The following is a 27,733-nucleotide window of genomic DNA, read 5'->3' on the forward strand; positions in this document are numbered from 1 at the left end:
TTAAAACCTTTCAACAGTTTGCTTTGCCGATTTAAGTATTACTTGATTGAAATTAAATTGAAGTACAAACCAATCCAGGCAATAAAGTTATCATGACTACATCTCACCGATCAGATTAAAATCGTAAACCTACTCATCGATGCTGATCATGATGAAAACGACGATGACGAACGAGTAAATTTGCGTCAGGAAACCAAAGTGAAAATCTATCATCGTCAAATCGACATATTGATCCTCAATGCCTCTTTCTAATTGCGTTATCGAGAGCTACGACGATAACTTTCACACGACTGGATCACCTTAGCGTGACGCGGCTCAATTACATGCACAAGCTTATTAACAAATTGGGCCAAAAGAGAGCCAATCTCACTCGACATTCTCTTAATATTCGCTATAAAGCGATCAAGTTTGGCCTTCTGGTCATTAATCAAACTGATATAAGTCTCGCACATTCTACATACAAATTCAATTATCATGTATGATATACGAGAATTTCGCATAATTAAAAGCGCGCAATCTAGAAGAAAAAAACATTTAAAAAATAGTCGCTTATTATTGTCAAATTTAAAAAATTAATTAATTTTTTATTTATATTTTATTTATTATGTGTTTCGGTTATGTAATTTTGTTTTAGGAAATCATACATTTATACGTTTGTCTCATTATATATGTATTATACATATATAAAAAATTTAATATATCAAATACTCTAGTCTCTCTCTCTCTCTGCGCGAACAATAATTCGACCTTCGCGAATCTAATTATAGCCGAGTTGGATTATGCCAGAATTCGAGAATTACTGTTTTCCTGTTCTTTGACATCTTTTAGGAGGAAAAAGTCAATCGCGCGATAAATGTGACCCTCCACTTTTAGCGGTAAAAACAATCGCAATAAAAAGTCGTATAACTTTCTAACGATCTTATAATAATAATTAAACACATAGTACTCATCTGATGCTTTTATAATAGTTATCAATTTTATCGCTTTAAAAATTATCGCGGTCTCACGGCTCCATTCCATTGTCGGTCAATTACTCCGATCGACCTTAATTGCGAAAGGAGAAGCTGCGAGAGCCAAGTTGGCGACACACGATCATCTTGTGCGCACCGCGGTTTGTATACATGTATATGCATAAGTAAGCAGGCGAGCAATTCGCAGAACATTAAATGCAGCGAGCGTAAGAGACGCGCGAAGAGACACGCGTCGTAAATGCAGTTTACAATATATTTTACAACGGCACCCCTGCGGTTTTTTTTTTCATTTCTTTTTACAACCGACTCGCTAGCTAGCTAGTAGAGTTTCGCTCGGTCACAGTTGAAGATTTTCAAGGCTGCGAGAATCTCTTCGGCGCTTTAACGATAGACCGCGCCGGCTCGTTCGACCGTCGTGCGATGCATAACTGCATAATTAACGAGAATGATCGGCCGAATAAATTACGGGCGGCCCATTCGAATAACGCCGGCGTGCCCGACCCGAAGTCGGGAAATAACACAGAGAGAAAAAATAGTTGTAGTTATCATAATAGTCGGGGAATAACAAGGGGAAACCAACGTCGGTATCACGAGAATATTTAAATTCGTTGTCGGCACGAAAGGCCTTTCCGTTTACCCTATATGGCACGAAGTTATATATTCTTGATACGAGAGATAAGTATAATGAAAATATTTTATAAAATTCAGAGAACATAGATAACGAATGTAAAATCAATGATAAATATACCAGGATACATACACCACGTGAATTTTAAATATTGCAGGATATGCAGAATTGCATTAATATTATATAATATTCCATATATAAATTCATATTTCAAAATCGTATTTTTCTTAATATCGTAAAAATTTTAAATAAAATTACAATACATAAAATTCACAAGGTTTGTTACATCGGCACTCATTGTTTCGACGAGAAAAGATGTTTCTACCTCCGGCGTTAAGGCAGAGATTTTTCGTAAACTAACAATAGGTTGAGAGTATCTCTAGGCTTCGGTCTACAAAGCAGCGCACAGCAGCTGACGCAGCCACGATAAACCGGGATGAGATCTTTTCAGAACGTCCGCAGACGGAGAGGTAGCCGACAGCAGGATTGTGAAAAGAATTAATCGAGATGGGGGGACCCGTCTCTTTCCTCTCCTTACAAAACGATCTTTACCTGTCGACGTAGCCGTCGTTTAAGTAAATGGCTGGTGCCCCTGCGTTGGATGCTGCAGGGGCGTTCCCTTCAGAATTCTCCGTAATGACGCACTCGCGAGATGACAATAACTATACAAATTCAATCGATTGCGACTTCTCATTAAATACGCTTTTAATACTTGCAAAGTCGCAGGAAATGTATTTCAAAAAATAAAACAATTTTTTCTTAAAAATAAAAAAAGATCCTTCTTCCCTCTAAATGGATTCTCTACAACCCAGAGTGTCCAGCAGACTCAATGAAAAAATTCCCTCACTTTTTCAGATTTTCCAAGACCAGAAATTAATTTTTTCCCTGACTTTTTAGTAGGTATTATTTTTCCAAATATATAATTTGCATATATCTATATGATAAATTAATTAAATGTTAAATCATGAAAACAAAAATTTAAATCAATTACACAATCTACATTATGTACGATAATCGAAATAAACATATCACTTAAATTATTTAAATAATCACCTTTTTTATTTATATATTATATCAAATTTTTTAGTTTTATCTCTATTAAACACACTCAAATAAAATAATACGACGATAAAAATATAAATTAACACGTTGTAGATAAATCGATTTTTAACAACACAAAAAATTAGCGTACTGGGAATCGAGGAAAAGTTTATATTTAATTAAAATGTAGAATAATGTGAAAAATCCAGATAAATAGTAAAAAATTTCCTGACTTTTCCCTCACAATTCCAGATGTATAAAATTCCCTGACAATGCAAAACAGATTTCCCTGACCGCTAGACACCCTGCAACCGTAGAAAAAAAATCACCGATGATTCCGAACGTTTTACCGAGTAAAATCTAACAATCACGATAGTTTGTTTTGTTTTACTCTCTTGAAATAATTCTCTTTCGCCGATAATGGAGATCACCGAGAGAGAAAGAGAGAAAGAGATGCTAATGTGTTTCGCGCGCGTACGATTAGGCGCAAAACCGGCGGGATACTAAAATCATCTCGGGATTTAAGATAGAACGAAACGGCGATACGTGGGCGGATCTCTGCACTGGACCCGCACACTCCGAGCGAAACACTCGCTCGCTCGCTGGCTATATATCGGCTGGCTGTATTATTAGCTCGCGCAAAGAGAGAGAAAAAGAGAAAGAACATACATATGCATCCCTCCTTATATTATATATGCGTATTTGCATCGGGCTAACACGAGAGAAATTCGTGGAAATCGCGGTGTGCAGCAAAATACGCATAGAGCACGTGTCGTCTTTTCCTACTCTTCCCGTTTTTGTTTAACGTTTATTGCACGTACTCGTAACAATTTCATATAGGTCTTATTTGCGTGTATTTTAATTAAAATTAGGAGGAAATATAATTTAATCACCGCGCGCACCCCAATTACTATCTATTCAATATTAATTCTCTAATTATACTTATTAATCTTATCACTTTTGAAGTACGCGTGCAAGATTATCTCGTAAATTTGCAATATCGCAAAAAAAATCTTGTCAGATTTAGATTAATAATCAAATGTATAAGATATATTATAGTTTATAAAAAAAATTAAAATTAATACAAATTAACATTATTCATTTTTATATATTTTTTTTGCGCGTGCTAGATGAAATGATATATTGACGATTCACAAGATTCATCGAAATCGCGAAACGATGATACTGCGTAGATTTCGAAAGGTAAATAGCGTTTATATTAATAGCGGAACACGTGTGGCAATATTCTTGAAGAACTTAGAATGCATCAGGCTATCGTGCATGCAAACGCTACTAAACGAACGTCGTGGCGCAAATCGAAAGAGGCCGGCTTCTTTACGAGATCAATAAATGATCGACCCGGGTGCTTACCAAGCACTGTGCGCTTATCAAAGTGCGGTTCGTATATTGCATCGAGTTCGCGGTATACGTAACGCAGAACATACTGTCGGAGTCAACATTATTGCATATGTGTGTCGTTCATCGTGAAAACGGTGACATAACCGCGTTGCTGCGGTCGGAATGACCGAATCAGGATCGACGTGCGCAGATAATAATTTACCGATAATTTGATCCTGTTGCCATTCGACATAAATTTTGTTGGATTAACAAAAATTCTGTTCGAAAATGGACGAAACGGAATTCTGGTTGAATCTACCAGAATTCCTTTTAATACAACAAATATCTTGTTTGCACCAACAAACTGATTTGTTGTACAAACAAGATGCTTGTTACATTAAAAGAAATTCTGGTAGATTCAACTAGTAATTCCGTTTCGTCCATTTTCGAACAGAATTTTTGTTAATCCAACAAAATTTTTTTTCCAGTGCAGTAAAAGAAATTTCGAGTACATGTCTGATAAAGTGAATGAACGTATGCCTTCGATTTACTTTTCCAAAGAGCAAGCATGAAACATCGTTGAACACACGGCAAAAAAATATAACAGACATATAATAAAATATATGTATGATCATTAAAAATAACGGAATAAAAATAATTGAATGTGTCCGATTCAAAGAATTCTATTTTAAGAAAGAACATACATGTAAACTTTAAATTTTTGCTTTTGCGTGTATTAATAAAATAATAGATTTGTTGTAGTGAGAATATTTGGAATACATTTTGATTGAAGTATAATCACAATATTTATATTAAACATAAAATTTGAGAAAGTTAAGAAATCAATTGAAAGGTTTATACTTGAACGTAAATACAAAAATATATACATGTTAATATTATTAAATAAAGAAAAATAACTTTATATCTTTAAAAAAAATATTTTTTGACTTGCTAAAGACATCAATATTACTAAACAAAATGGAATTTGGAGACATAAAAAAATAATTTCCCAATGAATTGCAAGAAACACGAAACAAAGAGGTGAAAAATGTTTCAATTATTATCTCGCAATCGCTAATAAGTATAATTAACTTCCTTCGGCGATTCGTTAATGCAAACCAAACCTTTGCATAACGTAGCTAACATTTCCAACGAACAACGGAGGCAATCGCGTGGCAATATGCTCGTAAAATATTATATCCGGTTCGCAGTGAAACAACTAAACGGAGTTTAAAGAATATTCGGAGCGGTAAAAACATAAAGGATCAGAAACGTTTTACGATCGCAACATCGTAATATAGGTATAATTACTAAAGTATTTGCTCGATTATACTGAATCTAAACGGTGCTTGTCGATAATTTGCGCTATTGGCAATATACAAATCGATAATAGTCAGGTGAAAGCTGAACGAATAAGACAGTAAAATGAATTATTGGAAGATAACGTAACAACAGTTTTTATTCAACTCTTTTAATTTCATTTCATTCTTTTTATATAAGTTTGAAGAAAAGATAATTAATTTCTTTCTATTTTTAAATTGAAAAAAATAAGATTTGGATTCATTTCTTTTCAATTTAAAAAAAATTTAAGTACAATATACAAATGCAATTAATTAATAATTCTACACGGCGGATATTTGACATAATTATGTATTTACAAAAACATGAGGAATTAAAATTAATGTTTTTCAAATGAAGTTTTATAATAATTTATAGTTATATCAAGCATGAAAATGCAAATCTTCGAATATTAAAAATTTGCTGAATTTTTCGAGTGTTGAGATTTTATAATTTGACATAGCAACGTGTAGATCCGCATCTATGTATAATGATCGATTATTCAGTTGTCAACGAGAGAAAAAGAAAGGCAGATAAGTATAGAGAGCTAGATCGAAAGCGTGATCGTAATCGAGAACACGCGTCTCGCAAATTGGACTGGCGCCGAACGCTCGATCTTTACGAGAATAATGCAGTAGAGCAATGCAGATAAGAATGACCCGGGCTACGAGTGCCAGCACCGTTAAAAGTCCATAAAATCTGCGCAAACGTGACTGGCAGTCAAAATCTGCGCGCATCATCTCGCGAAAGAATACGAATGGAGAGATGACGTCATTACGATGTAAAGTACGCTCATCGTGTACACGCATTTATTCTTGGTATGCGGATGCATGTACGAGATGTGCTGTTATGAAAACTGATTATTTCTTTAGGAGAAGATTAAACAAAATAACGCAATTGGTATTTTTCATTATATAATTTTCAATTATAAGACGTTAAATAAAAATCGTGAAAATTTTACGAGTATGCAAGTCGAGAAGTTTTATTAGTAATTAAATATATGCGTAAAATTCATTAAAATCTTTTTAATTTTAAGACACTTATAAATAATTAAGTAGAGTATTTCTTTTAATTTTTAGATACTTCATGGAGAATAAATATATATTTTTAGTCAAATACGATCTATCCTTCAATGTAAGTATTAGTTTTCCAAGTGTGTTACATTATTACTGTACCTTGTCTGAATGTATTACAGATATATTACAAGTGTTATACTGATACTTGCAATATAATCCAGGTTGACTTTATAACCGCGAATTTCGCAAAGCTACTTTTAAGCCTGGATTACTACCTATATTTGGCAGCTAAATATCATAAAGATATTATAAAGTATAAATGTAATATAAATATATTGCAAAATATACAAGAATATTTCGAATTTAGGAGAAATCTGGGGGGTTAAAATGTACATTAGTTATTTCAATCTTCTAAGTTACTATCCATATTTAACTACACACAGAGATCATAAATATTTTATGGATACTCGTCTGCTAAAAAAAAAGCATAAAAAATCGTTGAAAAATATTTTGTAGATCTTACACAAATCTTTGAAAAAATCTTACTAGGTATATGAAAATCCGAAAAATCATATCAGTAACTAAAAACACCAAGATAATTTCGCTATATTTCAAAGCTATAGCAAAACAATATACATATATACATATACAGGGTGTCCAGCAGACTCAATGAAAAAAAATTCTCCGACTTTTTCAGATTTCCCAAGACCAGAAATCAATTTTTCCCTGACTTTTTAGCATTATTTTTTCCAAATATAATTTGCATATACCTATATGATAAATCAATTAAATGTTAAATCATGAAATCCTTGAGATATTTTTATCAACAATGAAAAGATTCGGAAGTTCAAACAAAAATTTAAATCAATTATACAATCTGCATTATGTACGATAATCAAAACAAACATGTCACTATAAACTATTTAATTAATAAATTTTTTATTTAATAAAAATTTAAATTTAAAATTTAATAAAAATATTTATTTAATAAAAAATTCTAAATTATTGAGACAAATGTAGAATAATGTGAAAAAATCCAGATAAATCGTAAAATTTCCTGACTTTTTCCTTGACAATTCCAGATTTCTAAAATTCCCTAACAATGCCCGGTTTTCCAGATTTCCCTGACCGCTAGACACCCTGATATATTCCATAAAATCTCCTCAGGCGATATTTTCAGCGAAACTGAATCATCCATCGTCCGTCGCAGAATACGGCTTCGCGTGCAATCGCAGATTGCATCTTCGATTGTCATTCTCGCGTATTCCGAGATCTTACGAGCCGGATGCGACTTCGCACAAGTCAGCGAAGTGTGTCACGTACCGGTACCGCCCGTTACAAAGCGCGAAGCCCGAAAAAATCGCAGTCGGCGTACGCTGATTACACGACGCACTTCCAAATTCGCGACGGACCTATAGCATGAACAAATGACCCGTAGCATCAATCTCTTTGATTAGTCAACATTTATTTTACATTACACGTAGGCATCCATTTCTCAACAAAATTGATTTATTTTTGGGCCTCGCTCCGAAACAATTATAAAAAATGATGAAAAAGATAATGTATTAGATTTTCATAAAAAGTAAAAACTTTGAATTTTTATTAAATACAAATAAAAAAGGCCTAAGAGCCATATGCGGATGTTTCCTGCGTACATCTCCAACGAAAATTAATTTTTCGTTGGAAATAAACAAAAATGTGCACAAGTCATATATTATTTGAATTTTTATTTTATGGAATTCATAATCGATAAAGAACGCGCGAATTCTGGAACACTGTATTCGCATTCGAATACACAAATGGATGAAGTATGTGGAGAGAAACGTAAGGAAAAGAAAAAACGATTGCCCTATTTCTTGGTCGTCTTCATATCGAAATCGCATTACTCGCACGAGCTTAAAATGATCAACATGGAAGAGATTATATGATACGGTTTGTCTAATCGAAATCCGATATATATACAAATCTCTAGATATATAAAATATTGATAAGATATTTCATATTAATTTTAAAGAAATGATGTATGTAGTAACTTTTTATGTATACCTATGATAAGATTACTTGTCATCGTGCAAAGAAATCTTCTTTTAAACATAATACCTAATTTAAATCACCTCAATGCATATCAATTTAAGATAAAAATCTAAATCCCTTCGTAATAAAAGATAGGATATTTCTGATCTCAAAGTTAAACTCATTGAAAAGCCAAAATAATAAAAACAACTCTTGATTTTCGATAAATTAATTGAAACTGTAAAATGTGAATATATTATAAATACATTTTAATTTTTTTTCTCATGTACGAACAACATTCGTATTCTCTATCAGATGAAGACGGTGGAGAGAGAGAGGGAAAGTACATATCTGCGAGTATATTCGCATGCAAAAGAGGAAAGATGAAGTCATAAATACAAAGGAAAGTGCCAGTGAACACGACTCTGCTGTGTTGATTTCACGCTGCGCAAGACTGAGCAGCAAAACTATAGAATAAGAACCCTGTATGTGATCGGACCTTTTCCGTATTTATATTCTCTTCTCGCGTAATATAAAACCCCCATTTCGTATCATACAGCATTACAACGCTTTCATCGATTTCTCAATATATTTGATCAATTCCGTCGAAGAAGAAACATTTTATAAATAATCAAATATAAGAGAAAGAAGAAAGAATATATTTGGAAACATTTGTTTATCAAATTTACTTTAAAGGATTTATAATTCGCGACTATAAATTCCAAAATAAGAACATCATTTTATTAATAATTGTATGTGTCGTGTGATATAAAAAATGTTGAATTTTATCGTGAATTATAAATCGTCTTAAGGGAATTTAATTCTCCGTATTTGATATAAATTGTATTCATCTTATTTTACGCATATACACATATGTATATGTTTCTAATAAAATATTCGTTGTAAACTCTTCGGTCGCATAATTCAAATAATTCTATTGTATAGCCTTCACATAGCTAATCGAGTCAATCCTTTCTCAGTCCTAACATCCATTCCGACATTCTATTATCGTTGATCCTCTCAACATTTTTCGTCATCCTATTTTGTCTTGTTATTCTTCCACCCTATTTTAATCCTTTTGCGTTTCTTGTTCAAATCCGTCCTACATTCCATTATCGTCTGTGTTGTTCGATTCGAATTTATCCGACCCTTGAAAATAATAGACATTGTCCTTTAATATACTCTTACACAGATATCTCAACAACGGTCTTTCTTGTACCTAGATATTTCAGTCGTTAATGTATAGCGAATAGCACGTTACTAAAATTAGTCTACGTCCCGCAAGTAGTTCCAATCTCTCTAAAGGTAGTCGCATCTCGTGAAATATAGAATAATCTTCCTCTCAAATTAACCTTCATGACTTAAAGCCGTCACAGGCAGTTTCAAGAATGTCAACGGTATTCCTTTGAAAGACGTGTGAACCAAAAATAGAAACGGAGAAACGGATATACAATAATACCGTTCGGATTTTAATAAAGCATTCAATTTCTAAAGGACCTGCTTTAATACTTGTTATACGTACATTGGTTTCATAAATTCTTCTTTCAGTATCTTTGATATTAAAGTCTAATACACTACTATATTCTTTCAAAGAAAAAATTTAGTATCATTATTTAAAAATAAAACAAATATAATTAAAATTAAAATAGAAATTAATATTACGAAATAATTATTTAAAAATCCATAGTTTTTTAAAATGCAATTTAGATGTTTATATATTGCCTCTTTTTTCGAAAATATATTAAAACGGGACAACAAAGTTGTCGAACTATACAGTCAACAAATTGCTCCGTCATGATTAATCTCCTACGTCGTAATTAACCTTAGTAACTGAAAATTGCATGAAAGAATTGTTACACCGTTAGTTTATTTCTTTTTTTCGGGATTTAAACCGCACCTGATTGACGCACGTACTCGATTGCAAGACGGTCAATGATCTCCTAAAGTCACGTTTGCATCGTGCGTCATGAAAATATGATTCATATTATAAGAACGGAGATAAATCATAGCATTCGCGTTCATAATATCCAAGATCGATTTTACAAATTCTCAAGCTACATTGTTTGACACAATGCAACACATACATATTATATTGTAGACACAGATCATGTAACCTGTATTTTAATCAGCAACATATATTATTCAATGCAATTGACAGGTTGAATATATAATACACAATACAATATAGACTACGTCTTACATGTCCTAAGAAACAGATATAGTACATAGTTTATAAGCTAATATATACTTATGCATAGTTGCAAATTTATGATCTGTGAATTTATATGCACGTAAATTTATAGATATCTTAAAGATATCTATAGATAAAATCATTTTCTTGTAACAATAGTCTTTCATATTATCTTTCAAAAAGTCTAAAATTTTATGTTATGAATTAACGAATATTCCTTTCACTTTCAAACTTTATAAAAAATTCATTGTTGTTTTATCAAGTTATTCGCAAAACAACTTTTTATTGACCAACAATTATTTCGATGTTTGTTTTTTACCTTTAGAATGTGAATCTATATTTGTTTTTAATCTGTCACTGAGGTGTATACTTGAGAAAAATAAGTGTGCAAAAATGTATAATGTCGAATAAGTAACTAATTTAAACATTACAAGTAAATCTCGAAAAATTAAAATCATAATTCTAAAATAATTAAAATTTGATTTATAAAGAATAAATATAAAAATCTTTCTAATCAGAATATTAGAAAAAAGGAAAAGATTAGAAACATACGTCTTATTGTCAGAAATATATAGAGATAATTTATTAGATTTGAAGATTAATTTCCTAAAATATTAAGCAAAATACTCTCTAATAAATAATACTAAGTACAGGAATAAAACTGTATATAATTCCTTGATTTATTTTCGAACATTAACCTGAGATAAGAATGACAACAAAGTTCTCTAACAGACGGTGGACTCGCTTCGTCACGACTTCCTAATTAACTGATCTAAGCACGCGTACAAGATGACGCGCACGTTCGCATTAACAAAGTGTTCACCTGCGCACGACACGAAACGGGAAGAAAACTTGTTCTGGAATAAAAATGCAATGTGGCATCTAGGGCATCTAATGATAAAATCGCAACCGGTAGACAGAGACAGAGCAACAAATGTTGGCGGAAAATTTTCAAACAAATGTATCTATCTACGCCATAATTATTTCATATTTTCAATCAAAATATATAATATTTATTTTTTCTTCTTTCTCTTATTATATATTAAGCAATGATGAAATTAAATACCAAATGTTCTTATATATCTTTAAAAAAAGATTTTTTTATGTATGTAATTTTGAATAAAAATTACTATGTTAATAATATTGTCATTAAATATTTATGCAGATTAAATTTTTACCGATACAAATTCCATACGCTTTGTATCAATAAATACGCAGAGAGAATGTTCTCTTAGAATTTACCCTGAAAATCATGGTAATCATGGACAACATGGTATTGGAATTTTACTAATTCGGCTACGCCGTCACTTGGGCGCAAGACACTACCGTGTCTTTTGATAAGAATTTCTCTGATTAATATTTAGCACAATATAAATAGTAATATCTACCACAATAAAATATAAAATATGTTCGATAAATTTTACTATGTACATATTAATATTTTTTATTGTGCATATATTAATCAGAGAAATTCTTATAAAATTCTTCCATTTACATATTGTCCATGATTTTCAGGGTAAATTCTAAGAAAAAATTCTCTCCGTGTAGTTAATTCGAGTCCCTGAGCTGCTATATGTATCTTTGTGTACGACGTACATATTTTATTACATTATATACGAATTGCATCTATCTGCTTTAATGTTATGTCTTTAACAAAAAACATCTATTTTTATTGCACATAATACAGTACGTACAAATATAGGACAATGTCGCAAATTTCATAAGAGTATGGTAATATTGCGTTTTCTAACTAAGATGATGAGGAAACTTTGAAACTGCGTGTACGCGCGCGGATCTTTAACCGACGTCGTCAAGAAAGGGCGAGAATAGCACTTTCTGCGCATCTTTCACGGTGTCTGGCCACGGTTTAACGATAAAATGCGCGAATCACCTTGAACGCATCCGACATGTTCTCTTTTCGCAGATGCACACTGCGCCGACACGGTTTCAATATATACTAACTTTTTCGATTTAAATTGACAATATTATCAGTGTCTTTTTATACTTATGTATTTTTTATATAAAGTTATTGTTAATTTTATAGAATTCTGAAATAATTAAAATATATTTCACAGATTTAATATTTAAAAATTAATTTGTCCATGGAGCAATTTAAAAATTTTATTTCGATAATGAATTTTAATTAACTTGTACATAAAAATTAATTATCAAAATTAAATCTATCAAATCTATGAATATTTAAATTATTTTTAAATATTTAAATATTTAAATTGTTTTTCGTTAAATTCTATAAAATTACAATAACAATAACACTTCGTTTATTACCTAGAGCTCTCTAACAATAAAATTGATACTACTTATCGCTACATTTTATGGTTGAAAATCGTTTTTGTTGCATGTTTGCGTAAGTTACCATTGATTGTCAATGTAATAAATATATAATACGCTATAAATATCACACTTTATAGATGACGTAATAATCAATAATAAATGCTTACGTAGTACAATACGTCAATAGCTGGCAATATATATATAGATTTTATATGACGTAAAGGTAATACGTAAATGGTCGCCAACGCATAAATCTTACGGTACGCAATAATATATCAGTAATCAAGAAAGCGTTAACCCGTGCACGTTGTTATGCAAATTAGGCTCTTATCATATAAGATACATTTACTGTGAATTTATTGCGAGTATTAATTCGCTCTTCCATGTATAAAGAGTCTTATGAATCTTACTCATTTTATTTACTTTTTATGTGTTTATAAAAGTAATAAAACTGTCGAAGTTGATGTCGTAATAAAGTTCAAAAGACAGCGATAGATCGAATGTAAAAATATATATACGTACAAACATCAATGACTTATATGATAATCAAAAATTATGGAAGTGTACTTTGTTTAGTGGTAGATTTAAATTCTACGAAACAGGGAGAGATAATTAAATTTTTCAAAAGACCGTGTTTATTGAATTCATTCAAGTTCACTCAAGACTATAAAAACCGGTTGTTTCAACTCTTAGTAAGTTTTACCTGACAGATAGCATATCTTCGTCTCTTTTTTAGAATTTATCTGAAAAAAAAAAAAAAAAATATGCTCCCTGTCGGGTAAAACTTACCAAGAAGTTGGAAAAATCGATCCTAAATTGCACAAAATTAAACCCAGGGTGTCCAGCAGACTCAATGAAAAAAAATTCTCTGACTTATTCAAATCCAAGAGCAGAAATTAATGTTTTCCCTGTCTTTTTAGTATTATTTTTTCAAATATATAATTTACACGATATAACACGACGATGAAAATATAAATTAACGAACACGCTGTAGATGAATCGATTTTTGACAACACAGAAAATTAGCGTACTGAGAATCAAGGAAAAGTTTATATTTATTTAATAAAAAAATTCACATTATTGAGACAAATGTCTAGAATAATGTGAAAAAATCCAGATAAATAGTAAAATTGCCTGACTTTTCCCTGACAATTCTAGATTTATAAAATTCCCTGACAATACCCGGTTTTCCAAATTTCCCTGACCGCTACACTAAAAAAAATATTTGACTTAACAAAATCTGGTCGAATAAATATCGACGTGCAAATAAATATCAATAAGAACTAAATATTTTGTTTAATTGCAACACCAATGTTATAAGAACTATATATTTTATTTTTAACTATTTAGTTCTTATCACATTGATATTTATTTGCACGTATTCGACCGCAGATTTTGTTGTCACATAATTTTTTTTAGACATCCTAAAACCGCGCGAAATAAAGTATGCGTATCTCGTATAAATCGTGGGACGAAGGCTTTTAATTTATATATTTCATTGTATATATGTCTCCCTTTCTTTCTCTTCCGTAACGGGCACTCGCTTCTAGAATCGCGAACAAACGGCATAACATCTTGCAAACGTTATCTGAGGAAATAAATGTCTCCTGTTCTCCTAGTGGCATCAGTACAAAGTTTTCACAGAAGAATCGCTCGTAATTACGAGAGCAGGATAATGAGGATTTCTCACGCTCGCTCGCGATTCTCACAGCTGTCCCACCTTCGTCGCACTCGTTCGGAACAATAATCGGTCGGGACGCGATTATCACGAACGCGCATACGGACGTTTAAACTCGGCCGATCGTCGACGCGACACGGAACAACGCGTGAAATGCTAGGATTACGCGGCGATTACCACGGATGATCGGCGAATTTATTGATCGGACCGGTTCTCGCGGCTTTCCGGCCGATCAGGATATGACGCATCTTATGCATTACGCGCATTATGTAAATGTAACACACGCGATTTGCGCACAATGCGCAAGATTTATGAAATGTCGAACCGCACAGTTACGATATAGTTTTATTTTATTCATCCTTGCTTCTCATATATAATTATAATTTTGCGTAAGTTGAATTCATCATTATTATATGTATATTAATTTTCTTCTAAAAAATCATCACTTATTCTCCAGTATATATAGTAATTTTTTACGGAAATGATTCGCGAGATGAATCAGGATTTCCATCAGTTCCAGCTTTCAGGATAATCGAACGTAAAATCAGTTTCTCTGAAATCCGCGGAATCATCGCGGTTTACGTCATGCATAAGATGGAAGATAAATGCGGTTAATTTCTAAAAAAAAAAAAGGTTTGTCTACGATATAACATACCGCTTTTCTCGTTAGACTTTCTTTCCCTACGAATCCTCGATATCGTCAAAAGAGATTATCCTCGCTTCCTCTCTTGTTTTCAGAGAAAGTTGTCGTAAAGCGCGTAATCGACAGAATAAATCAACAAGAATAAGAGCACACACGCACCATGGATAAGCCAGATGGAAAAAGCTTATAGAATCGTTCGGCTAAATAAATCCAAAAGACAATATCTAGCGGCTAACATTATTATAGTAATGTAAAACGTAAAAAACTCGACATAATTTCAATTTTTCTTCATTAATCTCGTAATGGAATCATACCATATATTATAAATGGAGAATAAACTTTATGATCGTCATATGATACATATACTAAAAAAAATTATTAAATTAATAAATGTTTATTTTAATTCTGCCAAATATATCATTTATTTGAAACAAATAAATCTGTTTTGAAAAGGATTTTCTTATATCAAATAAATATTTTTTTACATCAAATCAATATTATTAGTTTGAAATAAATGATTTATAAGGCAGTATTGAAATAAATATTTATTTAAATTCAATAAATTTTTTTTCAGTATACCATAAAATATATGTAACGAATAATTGCTCGCAGAATAGTTAAATGCTAAACTATTATTCATTAAAGTGTATTCATTAGCACACCGTAAATTGTGTTTGGTTTTGCACAACTGGTGGACAGAAAAATATAATAAAACAGCAAAAATAGTAAGAAACGGATAATACAGAACCGTGCAAATAGTCGTTATCATGTATATGTACGTTGTCTATTATGATTTTTAGCAATTAGATAACACATAGACAGCCCGCGAGAAAGCGGCATAAATCTTAGAATACTTCCATCACTAAAAATAACCGGTTTCGCGCGTTATTCTTACAGCGTCATGCGTTCACGCATCCTGCTTTCTTCGGTAATAAAGTTGAACGTGGACTCAATAGCGTCATTTTGGTTAAACTTTCTATTAAGAAGCTGATCGCTGAAGCCTTCTCGCTTTCGCTTAAACGACGAGTAATATCATCATCTGTTTTCAGTGATGCAACCACAAGATGGCAAGCGAGATATCGGCAGATTTATATGTTAATAAAATCATTAATTACGATGTGATAAACAGAGATTTTTTTCACATTATCTTAAATGTGACTATAATGTAGTAATATAATAATATATAAAATACAAAATATATGTATAATCGTACATATAATAGCATATAGTTATACGATGTATAATTCATAAATATTTATGTGAAAATAAGAAAAATTACATGAATTACTTCACACTACTCAGTACGAGAAACACGTGAGAAAAGTTAGCGAAATATTCGAGACAGACGGCGAAGCAACAAAGAGCTCAGCGCATCGCGTCTCTCCGGAAACACCACGTGCTTCAGAGAGTGGCAAGTTTTATCTCTAAGAAACCCAGCTGAACCGAACCGGTTTTCACATTAATCTCCGCTTCGCATGAAGCCGTCTAAAGGGAAGATTGACGAAACAACAAATGTCTGCTCTCTTTCCAACGCGACGAGGATTCGGAGCTTTTAATACCGATCGTGAATCGAATACAGTTGTAAGCGGCATATACCTTTTATATCGTTCCTTTTTTTAATTTCGCACAACACAATGCAATAACTTGTCAGGTATGCGTCAAGTATAAATATCACGTATATACGTGACCGATTTTGCTGCATTAATATGCGAAATGAAAACATTGTCGATATACGTTACTTCATAGTATGAGCGAATGCATTTGCCATCGTGTGCAAAATTAACAGACATATTTGAATATGTATGTTCGTAATTCTAAAAAGAAAATTTAAGCCACGCACATTTATGCTTTTGTTTTGAAATAATTATACTTTCATGTATTTTCACGTATCAGAAAATATTTTGTTAGTTACACAAACAAACAAACCACATATACTATATTATATATATAATTAAAATTAGCATTCGTTTTTGCTCTGAATCTTTCGGTTCGTCACTTTTGTTCTGAATGTTTGTCGTAAACATCAAAAGAATTCTAGATTCACGTTGCCATAATTCGCATTGTTTCGACTCATAAATGTCATATAATTTATTTGCCAATTACGCTTGTAATGTGCTCGTAATAGCCTCGTATATTAGTGAGTTCGAAAAAATGTCTTATTAGATCACGGAGACAGTGTCGATCGTAACTACTTTACTGCTACAAGAAATATAATCTGAGAAAAGGGAACGTTTCAAGGAGAAGGTCACGTGACTTCGATCAAGGTAGCACTTCTACCTCTCACAAGTCAATCTTACGTATATTGCGCAATTTAGTGCTAATTAGTGGCTAATTACATTCTGCAATTGCAAGTTTAAATGTTCGAACGCGTTCGCAGGAAATGGAATTATAGAGGAAATATTTAAGCTGCCATTAAAGACGCGTACCGCCATTAAAAAGAAAATTCTAGTGAGAGATGAAAGGAAACCGCAGATGAATGGATCGGAAATATAATTACGACGAAATAATTATTGAAAGGTAAAATCGAATTTAAAATAAAAATTAAATTGCAATGCGCGAATAATCGAATATTATTTTCCCTTCAATAAACCAATCTTTTTAATTTAATAATAATGATAATATATTGTATAAGTCTCTAATATAATATAATAAATGAATATATCATTAATATTTTCCAGACGGTCAAAAATTATAAAGAAACATTTTTACTCAATAAATTAATAATACATGCTTTGATTTAACAGTTTAATTTTATTTCAATTTTTATATTATTTTTCAAACAATAAAAAATATGCAAAATGCATTGTAATTTTTAGAATTATTGCCTTTATAAATTTCAAAAGAAATAAAGTCATGTACCTAATCGGTTTAACGATTTCGTTTGTTTTTGCAATTTTACAAATAGCATACAATGACCTGTTCAAAAATGGAAATAATATCTGTATTATCGCTGTTATCTGCAACGCACGATAACAGTTTACATATCTTTTCACAAATACGTATATTAATACCGCGTTAAAATTATACAACATCGTGAAATGAAAGATTATATACGATTAGATATACGATTCAACATTCCCCCGTTATTTGCACCTTGTAAACATTATCTCCAGTTTCATTCGTCGGCTCGACACAGCATTTGACCACATATTGTATATGTCTCACGTTGAGAACCGTTGCGCAATCGTCGGATGACAAACTAACTACGTTCTAAGCAGATGACGCGCTGAAGAGCAGATTCCACTAAAAAATACGATGAGCAATGTGCAACTCCGCTGACCGACAAGTAAAGAGTAGTTTCGCTGTCGTAGGTGAACAACGTGTCGTTGTTCCCGGTCAACTCACGCGTGCTGAACATTTCTGAGCAAAGATGCCGATAGCTGTTCCACATTAACTCTTTCAAAGAAAGTTTATCCCTGTGATTTTTATACATATGATTTGCGTCTTATGAGCGCGCTTGCATATTTTCTCGATATATCAGTTTTTATTTCGTAATGCATTTTAAGAATCGAAAAATCTGCTGTGTATGTGTATAATAATTTCATGCATAAGCTTATCGGGAAAAAGACTTTGGAAATAGAGATTCCGCGAAGAAAAATCTTTCCTCGATATCGATATAAGGAAGAATAAATTATTTTTTATGCAATATTTTGCATCCTTTTGACATTAAATTTTTTGACAAATATCAAGTAAAATTTATGATAAAATTAAGTTAAGATATTAATCGAGATTTAAATTTTTATTGTTTATTCCTAAAAGAAAATATCATAAAAAAAGCTTAAAATTAATTATTTAATATGAAAATGATAATCTTTACAGCAAAAATTTTCAATTATAAAATAAATATACATATGTATATGTCAGTAAATGTATTAAATATTGTATCTACATTCGATAGAGGATGTTAATATACGATTTCTAAATAAGGATGCCGACAGCTGTATCAGGTTTTCAAACATAATACACGCCGATAATCATTTTATAACATTTATCAGACGAATACAAATATTTTATGTTAATCTTGGATTTCAACTATCTACGTCGTCCTTGCTCCACTATCTGACAAAGATCAGGACCGCAATCTTCGATCATTTTTCTCCCTCCCCCCATCGTCTATGGCTATATATACTAACTTCCGTGTTGTGAGCCTCGTTTCTAAGCAACACCGCATTGCTGTACATTTCTGCGAAAGCGATAATCGAATAGCGCATCAAACGCGACAATGACTCTGAAAGGTCGTTGACTTAACGAGACTCTTTAACAACGCGGCAACTATTATATCATATATAAACTCTGTAGAAGAAAATCTAAATAAATAAAAAAATGTATTGACAACGTAGTTGTAAGCGTAAGCAATCCTGATTTATTAGACGATCGAATAATTATACATATGCTAAATGGGAAGTTCACAAAGATCAGTTTTAAAAGAAGAAAAATTTATTTCAATTTTGTCCAGCGAAAATTAATTCTTACGAGTCTAATATGACCAAGCGGAACGAAAGCTGATTTCATGAAACGAAACCTATATTTATTTATTATTGGACAAAAGTCAAACCTACATAAACGAATCAAGCAAATCGTGTGTATCCGTCCAGAAAATTGATGAAAAGTAGCCGCAGCCCCAAGGGAACTACATAGGGAGCAATGCGCTTCGATTGGCTTAAATTGCCAAGCAATTTGAAGGGAAAAAAAAACAATAACGATCTCTTAAGAGACAAGAAACAGTAAAAGTGAATTATGCAAATATGCGATAAGTATCCGCAAGGTTAACACGGATAATCACTTCGAGATAATAATTATGCGACTCGAAGGCGATCTATATTATTGTGCAATCAACTACTGCTGCATACTTTTACGTATGCTTTTATCTCTTTAAACCGTTTTATCTCTTTAAAAAATGAATCATTTAATATGTGAGAGTAAAAGAAGAAATTCATGAGCTGACGAAATAATATAGAATAGCGTGATCTCTTTCCACTTTCACACGCGTTAATCTAAAGTTCGTTGTGTAGTGCTAATGACCGATTCGCACTGTGGTCAGATCACATTTTAATTTTTGCACTTCACACAAAAATCTACATCCAATTGCACGAATAAAATTAAACATTTATTCACGGAACTTGATTAATACGAGTCGCTATTCTGCTAATTTAAAGAGATTTGCCAGATGATTTTCAGCTCAACAACGTTTCTGTTACTGTCATATTTAATTAGCTATTAATTGCCAATTCATAGCACAATGGATTATGTCAACTTGAGAGAATCGAATCCAATTGATTTAACGACCGTAATTTTCTCAAGCTCATAAATACGCTACAATTACAAGCTTTTGCAAGACAACTTTTGCACAATCAGCGTAATATATGCAAAGTGCAAAAAGAAAATTCTGCGGTCGATATTTATATTAATAACGTTATAATTACATAGTTAATTGTCATTGACTAACAATTTATATATGCATTTTCAATTTACGCGTAAAATTTCTTATCTTCGTGCATAAAATCTCTTGTTTTTAACTTTAACAAATAAACTATTTTCAACAACGTATAATAATTGTCAATCAGCCTACAATTTCATTACTTTCGTCGACAGTAAAGAAAGTTCCTACATCTAGCCATTATTTATATGCGTTTCACTTGTAGCAGCATCTGGTAATTTTTCAAGCAGCAGAATTGCAATTTACATATACGAAAGAGCATATTCAAAAGAGCAAAATTATCCCAAAAAACCATGTCAAGAAACAACACAGACGAATAATAATCACCGCACTAGAATCAGCAAGAGAATCTATGTTCGATAAACAGTAATCTCTAATTTTGAGTACGTCATATATAATCGCTTGTGCAACTTTATTGCCGGATCGTATACACTCCCCATATAAACGATATAAGGAAAATGAATCGTCAGTTTCGCGTTGCGGTACTTTTTGCCATTAAATACCCCTAAGGTGAAACGCAACGTCGCGTCGACGAGTTTCTCCAAGTTGGCGTATATACATACACAAATTTTTTCCTTTTTCACGTTCACATCAGCCGCCATATCAATGGTATTAATCTCGGACTTAATTGGAGTTTCGTCCAGGAATTACATAATGCGAAGTTAACGATCTTAAGATAATCGCACGGCTTGGCCGTAACTATAAATATCGGTCTCGGGGCGCACCGACACTTTAATACACGCAACGCTATTGATTTACGATCGGCGGCGTGTGCACGGGAGAAGAAGATAACAAACCGACTGTGTTCGATTCGACGATTACTCGGCAATAATATCGTCGCTACGATTTATATCTCGAAATGAGAACCGTTAGAGCCGAGGAAATGTTATGGAAGACAGCTGCGGCAAATACGGGAGCCTGGGCTGCCTTTTTTCTAACGGTTACTGATAGAGATACCGCGTGTCCGATCGCGAAATTTATAATAGCCGCTACTTAGGAGTACGAATGTCGATATAGTCCACGCTTACATCCTCGAGATGCATTTGTAACTACGTTCATGATTCATCTATAATCTATTTTAAGGCAAGTGATACTAGTGCGAACCGACAGTTGTTTTGCATTAGCCTTATTATCGGCGAATATTGCTCTTTCGTATAAATTTTTTTCAGGGCAACGATATAAATAAATATATAATCTATGTATATGAGATAAATGCACTAAAGCGAATAGATATAAAATATCCTTAATTCTCACTGATATGAAAATGTGAAATACATTTTGCACAAATTATTATACTCTTACTGTAGCTCAAAAATAAAGTACTAAAAATAAACTTTTTACATTCATGCTATATAATGCCGCATCAAACGTCTCTGAACGTATTTATAGACCATACAGGAGCCAACTTTTTCCCAGGCAACCTTTCTCGACAAATAATCAGAGTTCCCTTTCACACCTCGTTCATACAAAAGCGCGCAGCTGATGCCCCGAATCAGCTGACGCTGACAAAGGAGCGCTGCTCCCATATGCACATGTATATACATACACACACAGACACACACACACACACACACATACATACATAAGTATTTATTACCACCCGGCATATTGCGCTACATATGTTTTCGGCATTTTAATTTGTCAAAGTGCGGCGTTTATATTAATAACTTGTTAGTTACGGTAATTTTTTCAAAGCAAAGTTTTAACTGAGATATTCTCTTTCCTCTACACTACTTCCTATCACTATTATTAGAATAATTAAATCCGTCATTTATTAAACAATGTATTTTTCTATAAATTCTTGATTAATATTATCATAAAATATTTTGAAAAAACTTGAACATTTTTCCTTCATTAGAAATAAATTTCATATATTTTTACATATTTATTTATGCATAAAATAAATTTATTTTTAACAAAACTGTGACAAAATTGACTCTCGGCCATTCTAACGCGTAATGTAATTCGAATTTAATCATTGGCGATGATATATTACCGTACATACACTTTATCCCGGGAACCCATTAATTTATGAACTACACTTGACGATAATGCGAAAATGCATCGAAATGCATTATTACAGATGCGCTTTGTGCATGCAAATACAAAATTAGTAGAAAAGTAAATATCAACTAAAATAAGTTTTTTCCCAAAAATCTTTTTTTAAAAGAAAAAGTCCATGAAAAATGCTAGATAGACAATAAAGCATTTTTTGTTATTATATATAATTTTTAGATGTAATAAAATCTAAAATCTTTAACCATTTGCAAACAATTTAATTATCACTTAAACATTATGAGTGTTTTATTCTCGAAAATTATTTAAATTTATATAAAAAATAAGATGCTAAAACATCTACATTATCCTTCGCGTTTCTTTGTTACTATAGACTTACTGCAGCTTCTTAATAGATCTCATCGATTTATCTGGCTTTGCATATTATAGTTTACGTAGATTATTCAACCGCGATTTACATAAAATATCGTTACATAAAAAAGCTTTTCCTCTCTCTACAAATTTATCCGCGCGCCATCCTGTTATAATTCCTCAGACGAAATATCTCACCGAGACTTGCTACAGCGAATTGAAGAGTCTATTATAAACAGAGAATCGGTTAGGGATCCTTGCATTCGGAAAAAAAAGAACAAAGAATACGATATTCGTATGCCAGTGAAGGCAACGTTGCCAAGTATGTTGGCATCTTAAACTGGACCATCACTAACGGTATGATGGAACATTTATCTCCTGCATAATTTCTGATCTTTCAATTAATCCTCACTGCATGAATCCACTTTCGTAAAAACTATATCGTGCGAGAAGAAAATTAATCACGGTGGTTGATATCGCAGAAAAGTAACCACGGAAAAAGAAAGCAGTTTGACTAAATAATGAAAAAAATATCGTGGAGAGAAGAAAATGTTTGAGAAATATTATATATATATTTACAAAACTAAATTCTCTGTTTTAACAACAAATGTTATACGTAGAATTATTGTTAAAATATTTTAATGATTGATGTGCTCAGAAATATGTCATTGTTATATATGTATTTTTCAAAACACATATGCGATTATCAATATGTGTATATAACAAAATAATGTATAATTAATAAATATACTATCAATTAACTATTACCTAAAATTATTTTAATTTACATCTTTTATAGCGATAGATAAATTAATATATTTTCTATAACATCTATTATTTAAAGTCCTAAACTTCACTATTGCGGTTTATCTTTTTCTACAATCAAAGATTAATTGCGCATGATGCAATATTTATGAATATTTCAGAGAAGATTATTATAAAATGCGTATATCGATAAAAGAAGCGATATTTATTTTTTTCTGAAAACTAATTTCCTAACAGTTAACGAAGAGAAATTGTCGATCAACCAGAAAGTTCATCACGAGAGATGCAATTAAAAAGATTGTTACAAACGATCTCGATCTACAGTTACATCGGATGCGTGTTCTGATATCACGTTTTTGCCATCACGTGCCTCATGCGTATCTACTGAAACGAAGTAATCGCGTAAAAAGAAGCAAATGCAATCAAGGTTGCATCAACAAAAATAATATACAACAAAATAAAATTTTAAAAGAGAGATCAAGAAAATTTCAGCAAAAATATGTGAAACTTTGGCCTTATATTTGACGTGATACACAATTCTATGTATTATTTAAACGAGGTTACATTTATATAAATATTTAATTTAAGATTTTTAATCGGCAAAATGTTCGAATTTTGATTTCATATTAATATATTAATGAGACTTCAATTTCAATTCGCTTTTATTGAATAGTGCTATTCTTTTACAAAATTATTTAAACTGATTTGATTTCAATGCAGGCAATGTATACGCATTTACTTCTAACATTCGATGAATTAGCTTGCACGAGTATTTTCCGTTATAATCTGCTATAATCTCTTAAGCTTAATGTCAGACTGCAAAACTACCAGCACCTTGGTTACACTCGTAGGATTAAGGAATATTATTGATCGTTTCTACGACGCGAATTAGATTGTTGACGCGAACTCTCATCGTGCGAACAATGCCTATTCGATATCTGCTTTACTACACCACGAAAATGACACTTGATTCACGATGCCGTTTTACAACGGCAGTAGTTATGTATACAAAAGCACGCACAAAAGTGTTCGTATTATTACAACGCGTTGGTCTTGTTGTTTAATTTTCAAACTATTCATTGCCCGAATTGATCCCTTCAAGTCTGATTTAAGATGATTTAGATAAATTCTTTATAATAATAGAATCCATAGCAATACTTTCTTTCTTTTATAAATACTGAGATTTTATTGTTAATAAAGATATTTAAAAATATTTCCATCATTATTCAAAAGATTATTAAGCCTTTTTTGGAGCAAAGCGTATTTTTGAAGCTTATTTATTCAGAAGTAATTAATTATTAATAACTGAATATCATGTCAACATAAAACCATTGCATTTTCTGCACTTTCATGATCATATTTACAATATTACTTGTATCAACAGTTGTATGTTAAAAAATAAACATTGACGTTAAAACAAGGAATGACAAAGACACAGACGTTATAATGTAAAAATTGCGCTGTTAAATATTTAATTCTTCCGTTTAAATTACTTTACATCAAGTATTTGATACGATCATTAAAAAAACGAAAAATATTGCCGCGTTTGACAATGAACTCTGCGACACGAATCTTTCAACAATAATTTTCAGACACATTCTCACATAAAAACATGACATTTTTCAATAACTTATAGACCAAGTAGCTTTTGGACGTGTTTAATCTGCCTAATCTCGGATAAATAATTCAATGTCCCTTTCTAAATCAACAGTCATTACTACAATATAAACAGCATCAATCTCGCAAACGTCACAATTAGCGAGGGAGAAAGCGTCGATTCTCTGTCTCTTTTTACGACAATTACGCGATTTCAAATATTTTTTGTTAACTCGTAATTAATTCACGATTCACGAATATCCATACACGATTAATTCGATATATTATGCGATATATTATATCGATATATGTAAGTATCAATACCTGATGTACTGTATGTATCCGTGTCTGGCGTCTTCGAACAGGAACCCCGCGGGGTTCCTCATCTCGATGTTTTCGAAGACCATCGAAGTCAGTTAACGAGACACACCACGGGCTGCGTAACCTAACAACCGCTTTGCCTCTCCATCAATCCTTTTTTTTCGCCGCGCTGCACTTGTCTCACACTTGAACACACATTTAAAACGCGCGATAGACGAGCACGAGACGCCCGTCAGACGGATTGTCCGAAAACGCGTATCTCCGAAACATCGTCTCTCTTTTTCGGAAACCTCGGCGTCGCGACGACGACGATCTCGCGGAACGGTCACTCGACTTGACGCTAAATTCACGCGGCCGAACGCGAGAGGCGGCGTTCACGCCGAAGCGCGATCGATGCTTGCGCACACGACGTCACCAGACAACTGACTGAAGGTTGCCTCGAACCGGCGCAGACAGGCGCGCGAGAGTCTCCTCCCTACCATCCTTCGCTCCTACCTACTCGGTCTCGTCCCTCTCTTTCCTTACACAGTCGCGCCCTACCATCCGCAGTCGACACGCAGATTCAACCTCGCTGACACTCGAAACAGCTTCTCGATCGATCGAGATGAAAAAGCGCGCGTTGAAGGGAGACGAAAAAAACTTTTTTTTTTTTGCACCATATAACACATTTTCAGCGCGTACATTTATTGACATATATGTATATATATATATATATGATGTAAATAAAATTTTTTAATTAAACATATGATAAAATATATGAATTTTGCAACAATTGTCAAACAGTGCCTTCTTTCATATCTATATAATTTTTCCTTAAATTTGTAAAATGTAATAAATATATATTTTACAACAAAGTATATATATTATCGGAACAATTACAGAATGAAAAAAAGTCTAAACATGTGATAAAATATATGAATTTTGCAACGATTGTCAAACAGTGTCTTCTTTCATATCTATATGTAATTTTCTTTCAACTTGTAAAATGTGATAAATATATATTTTACAAGAAAGAAAGTATCTATATGATCGAAACAATCACAGAATGAAAGAAGGCCTTGAAGCCTCGCCGTCATGCGTTTCACCCTCACGAAATCATTGGCCTGAACACTCTAAATATTATGCGTATATAATTACTGCAGTGTAATTAAAGAAAAATCATTATCTTTTTCATATACTGATTGTCTAACAAAGTCAGAATTTTTTTAACAAGCATTACACTGGAGTTGTCAAAAAAATTTAATATAAAATATATTAATTACATTTATTTAATAAATTAGAATTTTGTTAATATAAAATCCTCTTGAAATTAAATAAAATTTTCTGTTATCTCTACTCAGTTTATATCTTAAGCTAAATTTATTGGAATACTATTTTAATTTTAATTATAAAATGTTTTAATAAAATCTTGATTTTATTTTTGTAAAAAAAAGTAATTTTTATTATTTTGCTGCATGTGTATATAGATATTCGTGAAAGACCTTGTACCCCAAAAGCTATATTTTATTGAATAAATCTTAATTACTGAATCGGTTATATGTCTATGTCTGACGCATGAAAAAATATGCGGTAATTACTAGACGAAGGCCGATGAATGCTATCCAAATTATGTAATCCGGCCATGGCGTCAACATATTAATTAACGCTGTCTCTTTCCCAATCTTTTTCCGCACCGAATCTTTCTACCACACTCGTATATTGAAACAGACTAACTGTTGGCAAAAGAACATCGTACAAATCAGACTTAATGGCGCCAAGTACCCTTTAATCAGCGAGCAATCTCGTAAACTCGCCTCGGGGCGAATATTACATTACACCATCGAGTATATTTAGAGATCTATTGCGTGTTACACGACATGCATGTAGCATTATACCAATTGTCTATATAACCAGAGAGAAAGAGAAAAAGAGAGACAATTATATAGTCCCGAGGGTATAATAACCAATCGTATAAACAAGTCAAAAGCTTCCCATTCGCAAGAAATAGAAAGATTCCAAAATAACAATATGTTTATAATATTGCAAAGATCTATCTATTTGTTTAATTTTCATCAATCTATCAAGTAAAGTTTGTCAAGAATTTCCAATCAATTTGCTT

At 32.2% G+C, this 27,733-nt stretch overlaps 1 protein-coding gene across 3 annotated transcripts in view; it reads right to left on the bottom strand.

Moving 5' to 3' along the window:
* ssh (Protein phosphatase Slingshot) overlaps positions 1-27,733 on the bottom strand; it is a 117,171-nt gene that overhangs the window by 64,590 nt on the left and 24,848 nt on the right. Inside the window, exon 1 of one of the 3 annotated variants that reach the window (XM_029302300.2) lies at positions 25,639-26,044. The exons of the other annotated variants lie outside the window; for them this stretch is intronic. Within the exon in view, the coding sequence (XP_029158133.1) occupies positions 25,639-25,721 (83 nt within the window). The 5' untranslated portion in view covers positions 25,722-26,044. Of the gene's footprint in view, positions 1-25,638; positions 26,045-27,733 lie in introns of those variants that run through there. 3 annotated transcript variants of the gene reach the window in all.

This window comes from Nylanderia fulva, unplaced genomic scaffold, assembly GCF_048542155.1.
Source record: "Nylanderia fulva isolate GAGA-0341 unplaced genomic scaffold, ASM4854215v1 Scaffold30, whole genome shotgun sequence".
In the NCBI taxonomy this organism is placed as follows: Eukaryota; Metazoa; Arthropoda; class Insecta; order Hymenoptera; family Formicidae; genus Nylanderia; species Nylanderia fulva.